Source organism: Rhyacophila brunnea, unplaced genomic scaffold (assembly GCF_057557595.1).
Source record: "Rhyacophila brunnea isolate RB1 unplaced genomic scaffold, BYU_Rbru_1.0 scaffold_20, whole genome shotgun sequence".
Taxonomy (NCBI): Eukaryota; Metazoa; Arthropoda; class Insecta; order Trichoptera; family Rhyacophilidae; genus Rhyacophila; species Rhyacophila brunnea.
Window position 1 is genome coordinate 33,759,552 of NW_028232860.1, and position 20,716 is coordinate 33,780,267.

Below are 20,716 nucleotides of genomic sequence, written 5' to 3' on the forward strand. Positions count from 1 at the left end.
AGTTAATTCTGTTTTGTATGAAAAGTTATTTCGACACCATTATTGGTTGCTAAGCGGATGGTCCTAGCAACTAAATTATTAATATATACGAGTGTTACTATGGAAATCAAAATGACATTTCAGTATTATTTCTATCAAGTACATTTTTTTGATCGTTTAAGCTAGTCAAGTCAAGTTAAGTTTGGATGATTCAACAGAAAATTTAAAAAACATTGTATATAAAAAGCTCTTTTTATCTTGTAATTATCTACATTTATTCCAAAAAACATTAATTTTTATAAAAATATAAATGTGTATAACTTGAAATCATTTTTATTTATATCACATTCAATATTGGGACCACACCTAAAATAAAATTTGATTTATAGGGCCTAGTCTGGCGCTCGTGACTTGAGCTTAGCGCTTTTTGATTTCCAAATGTGTATTAAATGTTAGATGTTCATCTAAAGTTAAGTCTAGGTATTTGACTGTAGGAGTTCAAGGAATATTGGTGCCGTGCATCCTGATGCTCTTGACTTTATGGTTGTATCGGCCAGATCTTTTTATTATTATCCGCCATTTGTCACATCAAATCGGTAGCGATTTGGTTAGACGCAGCTTCGACAAGATCTATTGAACGATTACGGTTTACTAATCGCGCAAGGATAGCGGTATCATCAGCATAATATTACACAACGATAATCTGGGAGCCAAAACTGGATTTGGGGATCAGAATGTCGTGGGTATACAAATTATACAAGAGTGGCCCGGGCATTGAGTCTTGTTGAACACCAGCAAAGGGGATCCGTGGAGTTGATTTGACATTGCTTATTTTTACTTTGGATTGTCTGTCACTAAGGAAAGAGTATAGAATTTTTATTATCTGAGGTTCGAGACGAGCTTCGAAAATTTTTACTTATAGTGCCTTCAATCCATGCATTATCGAAAGCTTTTGAAAATTCTAATAAGAGACCAGTTGTGAAATTGTGGTGATTGAATCCATCAGTAATTTATTCAGTAACCCGTGGTAACTGATAATTAGTAGAATGGCTGGCTCGAAAACCATGTTGCTCATTTGAGATAAGTTTTTTGTCTCAAAAGGGGCCCGTAAACGCCACTTTTTACGGCAATTGTGTCGCCGTTAATAGTTCCCCAAAACACGACAGTAGTAGTCTACGTTGCCAAAACTTTGCATGTATTGCCCATGCTCTCTGGCAACATGGTTGGTCGATATATATAATATCAAACGCAATCGAAAATACGGCAATAATTGCTAGATAAATATATTTCATTCTCGCTCTGCTCCATGTATGCATCTCTGTTTGACCTCACTCCTAGCAACAATAAAAACATTATATAGTGACAGCCGATTTGACAACACATTATTTTAATTTTTCGCTGTGCCGTCATTAATATTATTATGGTGTTATTACTAATCGTCAATTGACACTACGTACAATGAAAAAATGAACAAACAACATGGTATTGAAGCTTATTAACGAGGTTTCTTTACGTCTTGAACTATGGAACGTGGAAGTCAAACTATATAATGATCAAAATATGAAAAGGCCAATTAATTATCAAAGCTGCACAATCGTCTGGATCTGGAACAATGTGAGCAATCGAAGAGTTGAACACCCTGAATAAATACATTTAACTCCTGTATGTCTAGTTGGCAAAAATCGAAGAGTGACTAGCAGTATAATAGTAATCAGTGTTGCTTTCTTCATAACTGTATCTACTTTCTTTTTCTTCGCATAATTGTACTTAACAATAACCTACTACAAGTCAATTTTTGTCATTCTTGTAAAGTTTTTAAATAAATAATTATCAATAACTAATTTCTGGTTTATATTACTTATTTTTTAACGTTTTTATAAGTAGGACCCGATCCAAATCCTTATTTTATTTTGGATTTGTTTATGTGTTTATTTAGGATGACATATGGTGCAGAAACTTCATTGCCGGCCGGTGTTGTCACGTGTACGTACAACATACATCAGCCTCACTTGCCCGACACTGATGATGGGTCATACATTGCCCAGCACTGAAAAAATAGACGCCATAGCTTTCTTAATTTGTACATGGGTATCACCGTGAAATATGGCGTATTTAGTTTAATTAATTATTTTAATACCGCGTAATCATCATTATGTTACTACATAATTTTACAATCATTGCGTTCGTTATTTATATAGGTAATAATAATAAATATCTCTATGAAACTGCGACGGGTTTAAATGGATTAAATAAATAAAAAAAGTTCATTTAATCATGTATTTAAGTAAGTATATTATGACAATGATAAACATATCGGAGGTGTATTTTTGACATCATAACGATATGGGGATGGTCCCTAAGAACCCTGAACGTAGAGCCGCCCCTGTAGATATTATAAGAATATTGATTTAATTATAATATTTAACACTAGCAGTAGGTACAACGTATGAATAGTTGCGTCTAATTGCTAACCGATTACTCACTACGATCGTTAGAATGACGTGGGAATCTGGTCGTGTGATTATAAAATTAAATAGTATTTACAGGAGAACCTGCCCTGTTTTGGATTTGCTCAGGGACACTTGCAAAGACGTGGTTCAAAAGTCGTTTTGATTTCCGTAATTTCGGTTGGATTTGCTTCATAAACAGGATCAACGACGACATTATTCAACCAGTTGAGATTCTTCCTAATGTCTGCAAAGATCATCGGCTCTGTATTATTACACTCTGAAGCTTCTCCCACCATCACTCCTGACACATAATATCTGTCGCCATTGGGTAACTTCCAGTGCTGTAATATAAAGAAACAAAAACATTTTATTAAGCATATTTCCTCGTTAGACACTGGTGTTAGAACCTCCAAAGACCTTGAATATTTCAAGTACCTACAGTCGATCTTGGTTATTACGATCACGGAAATAGCGAAATCTCGGATATAATGAGGAAAAATTCGTTGACATTTCATTTATTCACCATACATTTATTCACTTTTATAGCGAGCTACTTCTCAATTATTCCGAGCAAAACTGTTAATGTATCGATCATTTAAAAAGCATAATTTTCGACCCTAAGCAATAAAATCCGACCGCGCATTTAACTAGACCGATGCCACCGGGATCGGAGTACGTTTATGCCACTAGTCAAGTGTCTAAGTACCTAATGTGTATTTTCGCCGACAACATTGAAAAAGTATCCACGCATATGGTTGAAATTGCATGTAAAAAATCCAAGCTTTGTGAAATCAGTAGGTACCTACCAGCGCCGGTGGCACAAGACTTCATTACAATAAACAACTTATTTTGTAGTTTATGAATGCCTTGCTTGTTTCGGGGATTTTTACGATGGTTTTAAGATTTTTTATGTTCTATGCTTCAATAGAACTTGGCGCGAAATGTTTTATAACGATATAACGAATAATGCTAATAACGAGCAAATTCAGTCGGTTCCGTCTTCTATATTTATAAAAAAAATCAAAAAATTTAAATGATTAACTTCATCTTATCATGTTCCAGCACATACGTATGTTATCTATGAGCACACCCCTTGGTCTATCTCTATCGCCACATCCCATATGTATCTCCCGACATGTACAATCTACAGTCCTTAAATTTCTTCACGACACGCGGCATTGTAGTCAACGTATGTAGACGTGTGTGGACGCAGGGTCTTATTTGATTCCAATTACATCCGAATAGAATCAAATAAGACCTGCGTCGACGCACGTCTAGGCACATTGCCTGCAATTCCGTGTATCTGCGCGCTTAGCGCCGCTGCAGGAAAAGACACAGGGTCGACGACAAAATCAGTGATATTATTATTCTACAAGGGTGTGAAGTAACAAAAAAAGAAGGGCCCTCCAAACCAACCCGCTCGCACCACACTCGGGCTAAGTCGAGCGTATCACGAGCCATATTACGTTAGCGATGTGAGGCATCTGTAGTGTGTGATAATGTCCCAGGAGCAGATACCCAAGACTGAGGTTGCCACGCTCTAAGTGAGTTTTGACTGAGTTTAAAGAGTTACTCTTAAGCAAAGTGTCGGGGAGAGTGGGTGTGGAGTATTGCACTTTTTGCCAGTATCTGGAGCACGTCATGTTCAAACCACGTGAAGTGTCTCCTAGTGCTTGCATTAAATTTGTGATCGATGACTCCCGGCTCAGCCTACGTAATTAAATGTTTATAATGCTGTCATATCAGTGTACCCTAACATTCGGCTTAAAAATCGATTCTATTAAGCTTTTGAAAGCTCGAGAGTTGAGAACTTTGTCTTTTATTAATTCAATAGGCACCAAACTCAAGACTCCAACCTTCGCACTGGTTTAACCAGTTCCTCACCGGCCACGGCAACTTTGGCGTCAGACTCCACGAGTTTGGCTTGATAGCAGACGGGACGCTTATGGAACCCAAACGAGTGGAACTGTTTACCAGGGGTTTTGGGACGGAATGAGCACTAAAAATTATTTCTTTCAGACACGTTTAAAGCGTCATGGAAGGCGGCCGTGCATATTCACTGCTGTACATACATGACACGTGGTGGTGGGAACTTTAACGTAGGCGACAGCACGCGTTAAACAGATAACTTGTTGATCTACTCATGGATGTAGTGGCAAAGAATCTTCTATAAATCTTTTATTTGACTCGTAGATACTATAATATAAAAGTTTATATGGAAATGAAAAGCTTGTTTTGATCGATTCGATTCCTTCCAGATACAGTTAACCGTAATCATAGTATCTACGAAATATCTTCATATAATCAAGTATGAATGGATGACGATATCCTCGAAATTCAAGGAATCTAGCTCATTTGAAGAACGGAAGAAAGAACTGGAAAAGCTTACCAATGATAAATATGTCTTTATATTTTTTACTGTATTACTTTGTTAAAAAAAGGCTCACATTAATGTAATATATTTAATCTGACAATGGAGACGGGCATATTTCCGAAACGTACTTCGACTCGCCTATATACTATAAAAATGTATTCGGAAATCAAAAGTTCTTAAAACGTCACGGTCGAGAGTGCTAAAATTGTTACTGAATTTTCTTCTACTTCTATGTATTTAAGGCTATTTGTGTATACACCATACGAATAAAAGAAAATAGAATGAAGAAGAAGAAGAAAAAGAAGACACCTTCGCGAGTGTGCATACAACCACTTAACAAAATTTCATCGCAATCAGATAAATGGTATAGGAACGCATACACGGGACAGACAGACAGACATACAGACATTTATTTGTATATTTAAGATATAACCTATACTCTTCGCGCAAGTGCAAGCAATAAATTGACAAAGTTTTATCGCAATCAGATGAACGGTATGGCAGCGCATAAAATACGACCAAACAAACAAACAAATATTGATTTTTATATAAGTATTAGATATTATTCATTTTATATTTCTTTACTAATCGGTAACCTTGGTATGTACCCACATTTTTACAACGTTTTTATTAGGTCGTATTCTTATTTATCCGGTAGTTGTTTATCCAGTACAAATCTTGCAATCGAACTAACTTCCCGACTAGCTAGACACTTGAAAATTTTATAATATATCATAACACGATGCCAATGCAGTTTTTAATACTTTTAGCCATCTTTAAGTATAATTGAATTCATTTTTAGTTAATTCTGTTTTGTATGAAAAGTTATTTCGAAAGTAATCCGTAATCCAATCCACTATTATTAGTTGCTAGGGGTCTAGGGTCCTAGCAACTAAATTATTAATATATACGTGCGTTACTATGGAAATCAATATGAAATGTCAAGATGATATTTCAGTATTATTTCTATCAAGTACAAATTTTTTGATCGTTTAAGCTAGTCAAGTCAAGTTTATTATATGATTCAACAGAAAAATTAAAAACGTTGTATACAAAAAGTTCTTTTTATCTTGCAATTATTACTGTATTTACTTTGTCAAAAAATGCTCACCTTCATACATATTTAATCACTCAATGGAGACTTTTCGGAAAAGTGGAAAATGTTAAGGTGACGCATCAGTGAAACGCCAAATAATGTTCAACTGTACGCGCGACGAAAATTTGTACTTGCTTCGCATTCATTGAGAAAACGTGGAGTCGGACGCACGTCACTTTGCTGCGTGATGGCGACGGGCCAATTAATTCTAAAATCGTGTAAAGATGACTAAAAACTTTACCCATTTACTTTAAAAAGCAAACATGTCAATGAATATATTATTATTGATACTAATAGAATAATAAACAGAACATAAAATGGACGTATGTTGGATTTATATGAGAAATAATATTTCGTTTGACAGGCGTCATTTTCACCCGCGACCCGCAATCCGCACATCGCCTAGCAACGATCTTTTTAGACCGTGCCTCAACTAATGCATGGCCTTAATGGGTTACTTAAATTACTCATAAGAGTGCAAAATACACAGTCATCAGTAAATAACTATCTACCTCATCGGCATGGGTATCGTCAGCGTGGTGCAAGGTGGTGCAAGCACGCCACCTTTGGTTTAATTTTGTTTAAAATATTGTATGATATATAAATTTAGCAATATTATTTATTGAAGCAAGTTCTATAAATAAAAAATCATTTTAAGAGTAAGTAGAAAAACTAATTTAATTAAAACATTTTGCAAACGGTGACTTGTTCAATGAAAGAACATGGCTTTTGGTTGTAAATCCCGTATTATTTTTTGAATTCTACCTAGATGACCAGACATGTTGGCATAGCCATTTGTCCAACCAACACATTATGCAAATCCAATCTAAAATCCTTTACCGTTTTAATATTATCTTGAATAAAAGTTGCGCAGCTAAATCCGATAGAACAGAATAGATCATAAATTCTAAATGTATTTTGAAAATGTGAATGTTCAAGGGACAGGGAACCGTAGCCCCCACACGTAGGAAGGCTGGCAGAGCTCTAGCCTGGGAGCCCGGGTTTAGGGGGGCTAGCGTGGCGGATCGACTAGTTAAATTAGAAAAACACACACCAAAAATTTGCTCCAATAGTAAAAAAAAAAAAATCTATTAGTGCTTCAAAATATGATGCTGAGTGCCGACAACTCAATAAACCAACTGGATTTATTTAAAAATTGCTAGAATTATACGGAATAACCTTACCAATGGGTTCCGCGGAAACCATTTGGGGAACATTACTGTAGAAAAGCACGCCGCTCTTAAACTTGGCGATAGATAGGGGGCGTCATATCCTGGCCTGGAGGCCCGCTTCAGGATGTGGGGGCCATGCAGGGAACTATGGGGTGGCTGAAAATTATAAAGTGCGACGCCTACGCGAAATATCCAACATTTAGTGGAATAAGAAAATAAATTTTCTTACATCCACCACCACTAAGCCCTCACTGAGTGACCTACAGATTATAATGCGAGCGTCCTATGCCTGCAAACAAATTAAAACGATTTTATACGCATGCGATAATGTCCGTTGCGCACTAGATCGATCACTGATGAATTGGGGATTTATCACTTACCATCATTAAAGGTCCTCCAGGCATTCCAATACACGGATTTTGTTTATTAACTGACTTCGCACAGAAACTGTGAGACGGTATTGTCTTGTTCAAAATCAAGCCGCATTCTATGCTATTTATGACAACCATATCAGCAGTCTTCAGTGCTGCATTGTATAGTTTCTTGTTTTTGTCAAGGTAACTCCAGCCACCCACTTGGCCTTGGCGTCCAGCAACAGTACTGTTTTGCGGGAATGGAATGCAGATTTGATTCACCCATGCTGCAATATTAAAGTTATTAAAATTAAACCATTTAACGCACTGCATGGTATACGGTGATTCTCGCTGCTCTATGACCATTGAAGTTAATCCCTCCAAACCAAAACCCGCCACGCATCACACTCGGTCTTAATCGAGCGTGGCCCTACATTGGCGTGTGAAGCATCTAGTTCAGTTTTAGGCCGAGAATGCCGTAGGAGAAGATACTCAAGACTAAGGTTGCTACGCTCAAAGTGAGCTCTGACTGAGTTTAATGAAGTTACTTTCTGTTGCAAAGTGCCGGGGAGAGAAGAGCACAAGGAAATTATAAAATTTAAAAAAAAGATTCTAGTGTATATATAAAAAAAATAATGAAGCTTATCATACGGACAGCAAATTTATGTGAAGAGATCTTCACGCCCACAGTAAGATGCCGCAAATTCTTTAATGCAAGATAATTGGCCTTAGTAGCAAAAAAGTCGGACGGCCCGATAGGCCCAACAGCTGGTTGGACCAACCTGAGCATCTCCTCCTGTTCGGAGCACATTTTAAGATATACCCAGAGGATGTGGTTGGCATCCTGAATACTCCCTCCGCATGGACATGTCGGGCGGCTTACAAGACCAACCACAAAGAGCTTTTCATCGAACCCACCGTGTCCAGTCACAAATTGACTGGTATGATGGTCAGGAGTCAGATATTTGGTTATCTCCATATGTGTACCGGCCCTCGGTTGATTCATCCCACCGTCGCTGCCAGGTCTTCCACGCCAGGTCAAGCGTCATGAGACGTATTGTCTGCTTCAACGAGGTTACTCGCAACTAGTCGTTACTACTCGTTATTAACAACAAGCCGAGGAGGCGGGGCAAGGTGAAAGTCACCAAAAACTCCTCTAGGCTCTATGACCGAAATTAATAATAAAGACAGCGGGTGGGATCAATCCATAGAGCATTTAATTAGCAAGTACGCACGCTACCGAGTATGCTATTCCAGCCATCGGCTGAGAGACAATTTTTATTGATAATAACTTTCTCCTTCGATTATCGCATCATCTTAAAAAAATAAAGCAGTTTGATATTAACCCAATGTTTACGGGGAGCACAAAAATGTGTTTTGCTAATTGCTTTTCAAATGCAAATTAACACGTTAATTACAAAATTAATTAAAAGGGCCTGTAAGCATTGTGTTAATATACAGAGATTATATCGAAAAATACTTTTAGGGAAGTTCGTTTAAATGAGATGCCGGTACCGACAACATAAAACCATACAAAAAAACTCGCATTGCGCCACGTGGGGGGGGGGAGGGCTTCACCTCCCAATAACCTCCCTAAAACATTATGTATCACCTTAAACGAGCTCTACTTTTTATTTTTAATATTTTTCGTCTCTAAATTCATTTAAATAAACTGATTTATTATTTATTTTGTCTGATGTTATTACGATAGCGTAAGCAAGCAAAAAATGGTTATTTATTATCTGGTAAATCCCTCTGTGACCAGTCGTGGGTCTCCAGAATAGCATTTTTTGGTTATGCGCAATGATTTACTTTTTATTAAAAGAAGACAGCTTAGGTGTAAATGGGTGAAACGTCCAACTAAATATTGCTTGATTTATTTATTCATTTCTCAAATTCACCTCACGGATGTTACCTGCATCGTACCTACATAATAATATTATGTGGAATTTTTAATGTATGTTAAACTATTTAAAAGTCTAAACGACTTTCATTTATAAAATATCGTAAAGACGTAATGGTTAGCGCATTGCCGACTCAAGTAGAAAGCCGATACATTCACAACGAATGGTCCTACTTTTTCCGCCCCTCCCGTTGTTATCGATGGATGACCTGTCATTGCCTGTCATTGTTATATATAGTGCTCATACTGACGCGTCCGTCGTGTTGACACAGGGAATGGTTTGATTTGGACATATGAATTACATGATAAATAATACACTAGCATTAACACACCTTCTACAAATGTAATGCATAGATCAATCCTACATATTTTTTGGAAATCGATATTACCACCGGTTTTTGTGTGAAGGACTAGTCTGCCTTTGACAGCTGATGAATAACAGGAATGCATTTTATTTATTAATTACACTGATAGTTAATAGTTATATTTGATGTGAGAATTTTTTATAATTCGAAACGAGAAAAGGCGAATCAATATGTCAAGTAATCTGGGATCTGATTTTGACAGCTGAAAAGTGGACCACTCGTTGCTTCTGCAAAAAGTTATGCTCAGGCTTTATAATATAAAGATGGCGGTGGTTAGCGAAATTTAAAATAAATAAATCGTGGTTTATGACCTTTCCGCTTCATAAATCTAATTAGTCAGCCAAATATGAAACTGTCGTCAAACGTATGAAATCATGGTGGAATCACTTTGTTAAAAGTGCGAAGCCTTGTTTTTTCCAATCTTTCTCAGTTTTATTAATTCATGTGAAAAAATAAAATGAATTTGCAACACAAATAAAATGCAATAAAACGCGTGATAATTCAAACTTCATTCAAACTCAGTTTATTTCTTATGTAGCTATAATTTATTAAAAGTACTTTTTCTGTTATATTTTCGTTTTTATTTGATTTTCCATAAAAATTGATAAAAAAATCAATCCCGAAAGTTTCGGGATTATGTTTACCAATCCTGGGATTTACAGGTATCGAAAATAGTTCGGGATTCCGGAATTGGAATCCCTAGTGATGACGAATAAAGCATGTTCAATGCTAAAAACATTATGTGTTTTTATGTTCATTGGTTTGTTTTGTAGCCATACGAATCATACAATTAATTATGTTTTCGTCCTTTCGTTTTTTTGTTTTATTCTCTCGTCTGAGAATAGGGTCATACCCAAAATAGATATCTATGTAAACGTCACAATATTGCAAAATTATGAACCATAAATATCCACATTAAAAGAATGTTACATGACCAAAGATTAACAATAAGTTATTGATATAATCAAATGATAATCCACGTGTAGGATTTCATCTTAAAGGTATTTTTATTATATTTTCTCACCATAATAAAATGACCATTACTGTTAATGGCGGGTTGTTTTAGGAAAATTGGCGATTGCAAAAAAGAATCGCTTGTTATATTCAAATATTATAACCAATTATTCTGCTATCCGAAAGTGTCAACACTTTATATTAATGGTTTACACCGGCAGATGGCGCGAAGATGTTAAAAGCGTTGGCTTTGAAGGAAGAAGCTGTCTTAGTACCCACTGCCCCACGAGATGGACGTCTCCAGGATCCCTTAGAAGGACGTCTCCGAAGGACGTCTCCCTTTATGGAGCCGGCGGCATCAAGTCGTATCATTTCTTTATTTATAATTAGTACAGATCCATCGCACTCTTTCTCTTTTCTTGTGATAAATGACGTTTCATAAAATTAGATACTATTTAATAAATACTGGCGTTGTCGTCACAGTTTATTAACGTTTGTTCTATATCCCTACCTTGTAAATTGTTGTTTGTTGCTTGCTAATAATAATTATTATAATATACACTTGTTGAATTTTTAATAGTCTTGCATTTCTTATTGTTTTCCTGTTATATATGTCTGTTTTATAGGACAGGGTGGCAACCTTATAATAAAATTTATTATAGTAGCCTTTTTCTATTTTATTTCTACGTGCCTTTCGCCGTGAGATTTCCGTTTAGGCTATACCTCAGTTGAGGCATGGTCTAAAAAGATTGGCTAGGTGATGCGTGGATTGCGGGTCACGAGTGCAAATGACGCATGCCGACCAAAATATAATTTGTCATATAAATCCAACATGCGTCCATTTAATGTTCTGTTTATTGTTCTATTAGGTGGATACCAAAATTGACGTCATTGAGAATGACCATGAGACTTGCCCAAAGAAAATTGCAAAGAGCTAGAAGATCTCAGAACGAATTATCCAGAAATGACGAACCTACGGAGATTGCTTATAAATCCGCAAGGGCAAAATTCAAAAAAGAGTTAAATAAAGCCAAGAAAAACCACTGGCGGGATTTTGTCTCTGAAATGGGGGGCTATAATCCGTGGGGACCGCCATTCCGTGTGATAAAGCTGGGCTCAAGCCTGGTAAAGTCATGGCGGCTATGCGGCGCCCCGATGGCACCTTTGCAATGGACAGCGCAGAGTCTGCATTCATACTGCTGGTAGCTCTAATTCCACAGGACATACCTACGGCACATGAGGATGACAGAGCCTGTCAACTAAGACTATCTGCAATCTTGCCGTTGGAGACTCAGCATTCTCCTGAGCTTACCCAGTTGGAGGTGGGATTAATTTTTGATGGCGGGCAAAGCCCCCGGAACTGATGGGATCAGCAATGTGATTACCAGAAGGGCGTGGCTTCGAGCGCCTCATGAGATAGTCAGGCTATATGCTGACTGCATGAACAGGGGCATCTTCCCGTACTGTTGGAAGAAGGGTCTCCTTAGGATTATACCTAAGATGAGCACACGACCACCGCATGACCCAAAAGCGTACCGTCCAATTACTCTTCTGCCAGTGCTGGGTAAGATATTGGAGTGGTTAATCAGCAGAAGGCTGGAGGACTACCTTGAGAGAATCTACCCTATCTTGGATAGGCTATTTTGTCTTTAGACCCGGCAAGTCTACTAACGACGCCATCAGATTTGCACAGAAATTTGTTGATGACTCAGAAGGAGTCATTGTGGCAGGCTTCTTTTTGGACATAGCCGGTGCTTTCAACACCGCATAGTGACCATGAATTCTGTCTAAGCTTCGGCTCCGACAGATCCCGGGGGACCTCTTTGCCCTAGTGCAAAGCTATTTTAATAAAAGGAAAGTTATATACGACTCTATCACTGAATTGATTTACAGGAAGACCACCATGGGGTGTCCGCAGGGTTCGGTGCTTGGCCCCTTGCCATGGAATATACTTTTTGACGATTTTTTGACATTAACCTCTGCCACCGAGCTGCGCGCTCGTCGCATTCGCTGACGACCTTCTTTTACTAGTTGGCTCGTCGAGCCGTCCGACACTCATGCGCGTAGCTAAAGACGCATTATCGAGAATCCTAAACTGGGGTAAGCTTAAAAAGCTTGCATTTGCACCTGGCAAAACGGAAGCTATCCTCCTCAAGAGCAGCTCAAGGATAAACATAAATAAGCGATCACCCGCAGTGCGCTTTGGCGACTCTGCTATAAGGTTTTCTCGAGAGGTGACCTACTTGGGGGTCGTTCTGGACGAGAAGCAGACCTTTTCGAAGCATGCTAAAGTAATTGTGGCTAAGGCCAACTCAGCCTATCAGAAGGTTGCTCGCCTGGCGGGCAACAATTGGGGCCTAAAGCCTCGGGCCCTGAGAATCGCCTACGAGGCTATATTCATGGGCTTCGCTGGCTATGCCTGCAGCATGTAGCATACCAAAGCCTCTCTGACAATTGTGAAGAGGGCTCTGCTTAGCGGACAAAGGGCTGCTCTGATTGGCCTTACTAAGGCCTATAGGACCACATCTACGGATGCCCTGGCGCTCCTTGCGGGGTCTTTCCCCTCAACTTGCACGTTCAAATTAGAGGATCGATCACTCTCTTTATGAAGAGGATCAATACAACTCTTGTCGGTGTCCCTCTGACACCGCCATCGAGAGTAGAGGGCGTGAGCTACAGAAAGACTGTATCTGAGCTGGTCTACAAGACCGCATATGCGGCATGGCAGGCATGATGGGTGGCCTCCCCTAAGGGCCGCCAGATTTTTCTATACTTTCCAGATGTCTCGGTGAGACACATGACGAGGAGAATGGTGCCGACCCACTGGACTAGTCAATTCATGACTGGCCATAGAAACTTTGCGGCCAAACTGCAGGGGTTTGGTTTTATCAAGACATGGGTCGGGTTGCTCATGTGGATACGACCAGTAGGACGCAGAGCACGTCTTGTGGGACTGTCTACTTATGGGTTTCAAACGAGCGGAGTTGTTTGCCCGGGTCTGACTCCATTCGGGCCCAATAGGACACGCGGATATGGTGGCAACTGAAGCCAATTTTGCGGTCTTTATGTAATTCGCCAGAGCATACGGGCAGCGGGACACTCTCGACTCCCCTTGCGACTCTTCTAATTAAAGTCACTCTGATAGTTGCCATATAAATTAATATCATGCATTTGCACTTCGGTGCAATAATAATATATTCTTTGACATGTTTTCTTTTGAAAGTAAATGGGTAACGTTTTTAGTCATCTTTACACGATTTAAGAATTAATACCCCCGTCGCCATCACGAAACAAATTGACGTATTGACATCTCGACGTTTGCTCTCAGACTGCTAGTGAGTCCAAAATTTTTTCGCGCCGATAGTTGTCAATTATTTGCCGTTTCACTGAAGTATCGCCTTAAGATAATAATAACATTCACACAAATCGTAGCATATGATTTACCGCCGGTCTTGCGTGGCCTTGGGGAGATGTTAGATGTGCTTTGAGAATCAGGTAACTCACGTCCCATTCCTCGTGTCATGTTTCCTATTTATAACCTCTCTCCTTAAACATAATGCGTCAACATCCTCTTAAATTCCTAACTTTTTAATCTCAACTCAATCCTTATTATATCATCACTCATCCTTAACCATAACACGCTTTATCACAATCAGCGCTTCATATATTCATCGCTACAGGATTGGTTTGTCGAATTCCATTTTTGTCGAAATCGACCTTTTAATGCAGAATGATTTTTTGTATCTAAATGGACCAGAACCATCATTTTCTTTAAATTACATTGTAATGAATACAGCATTCATATGCTGTAAAAAAACAATGAAAATACCTCCATGGATTTAAATATCGGATAATAAAATTTGTATTTCTTCTCCTGTACATCTAACATTTGGTCTATTCGACAAACCAATCCTATAGCGGAATAACGATTTCCGACAACATAATATGATAAAATAAAACTTACGTGTAAAACTAGCAGGATTGTGAAGATTGGCAACCCCGATTTCAGGATAATCCCTAGTAAATATCTCTCCGACACGTATCCTTTGGGCTTTATGAACAAATTCTATAGTCAGACGATCCCAATCATCACTCGTATTGTACTCACCCAACATTACTGCTTGCCTAGAGTAGGAAGAAACACGCTATTTAAGGGGGATCCTATATGTCTACAGAGAACGTAGCGGAAAAATACGAAGCTTGCAATTTGAGATAATTTCCATTTTCAACTGTATTAATTAATAAATATATATCTGAAAAGATTAAAAATATTTTTTTTAAGTCAAAGATAAACTTACAATTGTAAAAAAAATGTGAATTTGTTACATATTTGGTACATGGGTTACGTTATTATTACATTATTTTTATGGTTATATTTATTATAAAAATTTAGTTTATTATGTTTTCTCAATTTTTTACCGTTTGGATTTTTGACTAATTCATAGTTATATCTATTTTAAAAAACATAGATTTTTATAAAAAATATAAATGTGTATAACTTGAAATCCTTTACATTTATATTTTTTTATAAAAATCGATGTTTTTTAAAATAGATATAAAAAAATTTAAAAACTATGAATTAATCAAAAATCTAAACGATAAAAAAATTTAACTTAAGGGCCCACATGCTCAGCGTATGTCAAAATGGAGCATTTTGGGTTATTTTGCATTTCATAGGTACATTTGCAAACACACGCGTTAACATGATCTTACTCCCTATTTTATTTATCGTTTGTCAATTTATGGCTACGGCCGTATGTTGTAGCTTAGCTACTAGGAAATGCCGAGAAAAAAATAAAAGGTATAACGATAAAAATAATGTAATAATAACGTAACATATGTACCAAATATGTAACAAATTCACATTTTTTTTACAATTATTGTAATTTTATCTTTGACTTAAAAAAAATCTTTTTAATGTTTTTAGATAAGTACATATTTTTATTTTTATTTTGTTAACTGTCAATAATTTTTGATTTAATAAAACAACAATACATATTTATTAATTATTAATACAGTTGAAATTATAAATAATCAAAAAGAAATCTCAAATTGCAAGCTTCGTATTTTCCGCTAGGTCCTCTGTTGGCATATAGGATCCCCATTAATTATTTAAATGAGGATAAAGCACGCCGGAAACAAGACACCAGACATTAGTATTTACACCTTAACACACCTCACGCGCCGACTGTCTCCACGAGTTCCTCCACTTGAGTCAGTGAAGAAAAAAAATATACCTATAATAATTTTTAAAAAAAAATGACATAGCCATGCGTATTTTCTTCGGTTTTAATATTATTTTAACCAATCGATGCGTAAACGGAAGCGACGAAACCTGTGCATAAATGACAGTCGAATTGTATAAAAAAATACCACGCAGATACGCTTCAAGAATAAGCACTATGTTTAATATAAATATATAATTGCACATGTCGGTCCCGTCACATACCATCAGTCACTGACCTCAAGTGGCGGGGAAGCCGCGCCACGTACCTCTGATTTTGATCTATTTATAATGCTTGAGATCACTGTAATGAGAGAATGCCTCATCGGATCGGAGAAATTCTGGTGTCAGTTTATGCGTAAAGAACCAAACTAAATAATAAATTACAATTTACAGTAAATCATTTTATTGCTACCCACAAAAATGACTGTACCAAATATGAAACAAAAACTTGGTGGAGCTTAATTCTGGCAGACAGTGAAAATGGAAAACCGTTCAGTTATGGGGGATATAATATGAAATATGCAGTCCGGCACGCGTAAACTAATCAATATATTTACAAAAATTACATCGCTGTAAGCTTTACGTTAAGTACGTTAGACTAAAATACTTACAGCCTCAGGCCACACGATAATATAACACTGGCTTATCACTGGAGCAAAACGTGTGTATTTCTATGCGATATATGTGAAACATAAAATAATAAAGCTAAAGAGCGGCGTCTTTTTTATAATAGGAGGAAAATTCAGATGGAAATCCGTTATTTTTATATATTGTTGCCTGAGTTCAGTTTGTGACTGTATGCAATGAAATAGGTACACATCATGGGAAGATTTTTTCTGATATTTACATTATTTTGTTGTGAATTTATTCTACTATTTAGAGTTGGCATGTCCAACACGTCGAACGAGTCGATTTTGATTTGATAAAGCGTCACATTCGTTGTAATATAATAATTTGGTTGCATTGAGCTTCTGAAGGGGAAATATTTATATTTTTTTTCCTTAATCATCTTACGTAAAAGTCGTTTTAAAATTAACTACGGGAAGAGTGAGCATATTTCCCTCCATATCTGTATCTGATCCTAATAGGATTATATGGGCCTCTACAAGTAACTACGAGTAAAGGTTTGTATTAACAGATTTTGTTTTTACGAAAAATGGATGTCAGCCATTTGCTCAACCTATTAGGTCCATACACTGACTCATACATAAATTAAAAAACAATATGTGTACTTGCCAGATCCAGGATTCAAACATGGGACCCACGACACGATAGGTCAACGCCTAAGACGTGCGGCCACCATGGGTTAGTACAGCATAATAAAAAGATTTAAATCTTTTATATTATAAAATATAATTATAAAAAGGCAATTGATGAGATCCACCAGCAATGATGAGATATTATTCCTTGAAATAAATCTATAATAAGTACTTACAATGAATCCATCTCAAGACATGCTTTAGAACTGAGAACCCATAGCTCACTTAGTAAAACTCCACCACAACGTGATATCTTTGGGTCTGAAATAAAATAAGTAAAATTATTTTATTAAGTGTGTAAATAATGTTTCATCTTACTAGGTATAGGCTTTTCGTTCTACAGCGACACTGTTGTACGCTAAAAACGATTTGCAGTTGTGTTGGTGTTCTTTGGTAGTATTGACACAGGGTGTGCATGAAGAATTACGGTAAATAAGCATATTTTTATGACTTATTGTTTTAATAAAATATGGAATAAAAATGCGTACATTAGAACATAGGTACTGTGACAGCCCCGTATGGTCCCCATTTGGGGATGTCTTTGTGTATTTTGAGAGGCCCGAATCAGTATCGAAGCCAACAAACAATAACGTCTGATTGCGAAAATAATTGAACAATGTTTAATACCACTAATAAATATCTGACCGGCAACATTGTCCAAAAAAAAAATACGAATGGCAACGTCGCATTTGGCACGGCTCAGAAAGGTAACCGTTTTTGTTTGAGCGGGAGAAGCTGCCTGCTGGGCAAATCGCGGACACGTCGATTGCGTCCTCCGCAAAATTAGATTATAAAAATGTAACGATTATAATATTAACGTAAATAAACTCGCCGTTTTCCATCATAATTCCGGTGTGTCAATTATGTACCTCCAAATCCTAAAACGCAGACGATAAACCAGATACTAAAAATAAAAGTGACAGTTGAGAAATTCACATCCAAAATGGAGGGAAGTGATAGTACCTATATATTATTTACTTATACTGATAATTACAATTCAATGAAAACATCGTGTATTATTATTTATTTAGTTAGGATTGGAAATAATTCAGTGGCGAAGGCCTTCTATTTTCAAGTATTTAATTTAAATAAATAAATATCTATATTGTTTAGGACTAGGTTATAATAAAAATATCGATTGTCATCTATCGTCGGTATTTAGAAGTAGAGCGTTTAATTTATCCAAGTTTCGAATCAAAAATAAATGACGGAACTTCACAACGTGAGTGCTATTTTTAGAACTATGTCGACCATAATCGAAGCCAAATTTTCTACCACAATTCAGTTGCCAACTTCATATATGTCTACGTTTTTGTTCCAGACTTGCAAGCGTTACAGGACAAGCTTACGCGCTATGTTGATTTGTTTATTGTCTATGATTATCTTTTTAAGCAAATAATAAATAATAAGGATGATAAAAAAAAACTATTGTGTTCGATCACATATAATTTATAAATTGTTGTTAAAAATAAATATTGTATTAATTCGCGATTATTATTTAGGTTACTTCAGTCATAGACAAACATAACATGTTATTCACAGTTCATGTCATATTGTCATTTCAAAGCGGTGACAAAGTTTTATTTTATAATACAAAATTCAGTATGTTACTGTTATTTGAATGTGGATAAATTATCTCATATTGTACCGAAATCATTCGCCAGTGCTTTAAATATATAAGTATTTATTAAATCGTGTGATTCAAATATGTCCCGATCGAAGATGTGCGAACGATTGCATTTTGCTGTCAAACTAATAGACTAATGATTGTCATTTGTTTTCTTTCTGGAACCACCTATAATAAGTTCATTTGACGTGTGACAAACGACAAGTGACGAAAAAATGTGACATTTCTATTAGCATGCATAAATAATCAATTTCAATCAGGACATTTATTGTAAGATGAAAATAATTTTAATACTGCTATCAATAAATTAAAAAAATTCAGAATTACGAGTGATATAAGAAACTACATTATATTATACATTTATTACGTTCATCTCAATATTATAGTCAGTATCACATACTTCCATATAAAATAGATAGGTTGTAATCGTGATTCAGTAATAATTGTATTATTTTTACATCTCGGTAAGTAAATGAAATTCATGTGACGCTTAATACAAGTAATTAAACATTAATGATGATTAGGTATATATATTATATTTTATATTATATATTTTATATAAAATTACAGTAACCTTTCTTCTTCTTTTATATCATTAGTAACTATTAATACCTACTCATAATATATAATATATTATGCAATAATATTTCTTAATAAAGACATTATGCATGTTGTTTGCTGTTTTATTTTTAGTTCTTCTAAGTGAAATATAATATATTTATAGTCAAATTGATTATATTTGACTATAAATATATTATATTATGACATTTTTACCACACAATTAGGTACAATAAGTAAGTACCTACCTGCGCTACTTTTTCCATTTTTATACATGATAAAAATAGTATTTTTTTTTATTTCCCCACCCAGATAATTTGTTAAATAATAAATTTAGCATGTTGGAATTTATTCATTAGTATATTAAGTACTTACGAATTTCAAAATAAAATACTATTTTTGCGCCTAAGCAAAGCATATCGTCGGTTGCTATTAAAAAAGTCGGATCTGCAAAATGCAACTTTTCAGTACGAGCAATCAAAGATGTTTTTATCCATAAAATCGTTTATTAATGAAATATTGTTACCAAATTTGGCAAAAACACTTATTTTTAAGTGGTTCAAAAATATATATTACAATTTTTGACAATTACTTATAAAACCCCGAAAGTCACATGCGACATTTTTAACTGGAATAAATTAACCAATTCTGTCGGAAGTGTCAGTTATGATAATTTTAATGGGACTATGTTAAAATTAATATGTCTAATGTGTCAGATCCGACAATTTTAACTGCAATTTGATGTAAATATAATGTTGGATCTGTCGAATAAAGCAATTCGAAGTGCTTAATTTAAAAAATGTATGTATAAAATAGAAATCACAAATAGACATAAAAGTAGTTACTTACAAAGAAAGAAAAGATAATCATAAAATTTACATTGTAAACATAAAAATATACCTTATAATCATTCAAACTGGACATCGTTGTAGCTAAATAAAATTCCTATATATTTAAGTATCTTTTTTAACCTAAGTTCTCAAAAACTATAATTAGTAATACTTAACTTTGTTCTTTGTCACTATTACTATCAATGACATCTTCCGCTTGTATTTTTTAGAATCTTTAAATATGGGCGAGCTCCATGTAAAAGTTGTGATATTTTTCTGGAATAAGATTACTCTTACACATATCCTGCAAATCTTTATATTTTTAGTAACTCACAGGAAATGGGCCATCATAAGCTTCCTTCAGATCAAATTCTCTTGAAAATCTTTAAGTGTTTCGTGTTGCACACTTATCACAACTATAGCTTTTGCAGGTTCACTTAAATAATATTTATATTCAATCGTGTCACATAGTTGTGCATTTACCTATAGTTCTGTTACACGATTTCAAAGCATTTTTTGATTAGTAATATTTTTTGTTTGCGAGTAATGATTTAAAATGATATACAAAT

At 35.8% G+C, this 20,716-nt stretch overlaps 1 protein-coding gene across 3 annotated transcripts in view; it reads right to left on the reverse strand.

Moving 5' to 3' along the window:
- Positions 1-2,401: 2,401 nt before the first annotated feature.
- LOC147071566 (chymotrypsinogen B2-like) overlaps positions 2,402-20,716 on the reverse strand; it is a 51,266-nt gene continuing 32,951 nt past the window's right edge. For all 3 annotated transcript variants that reach the window (XM_085948365.1, XM_085948364.1, XM_085948363.1), the window contains 4 exons: positions 17,309-17,393; positions 14,611-14,771; positions 7,452-7,711; positions 2,402-2,770 (listed from right to left, as the gene is read on the reverse strand). In XM_085948365.1, coding sequence (XP_085804491.1) covers positions 2,552-2,770; positions 7,452-7,711; positions 14,611-14,771; positions 17,309-17,319 — 651 coding nt within the window. In that variant the 5' untranslated portion in view covers positions 17,320-17,393 and the 3' untranslated portion in view covers positions 2,402-2,551. The remainder of the gene's footprint in view (positions 2,771-7,451; positions 7,712-14,610; positions 14,772-17,308; positions 17,394-20,716) is intronic.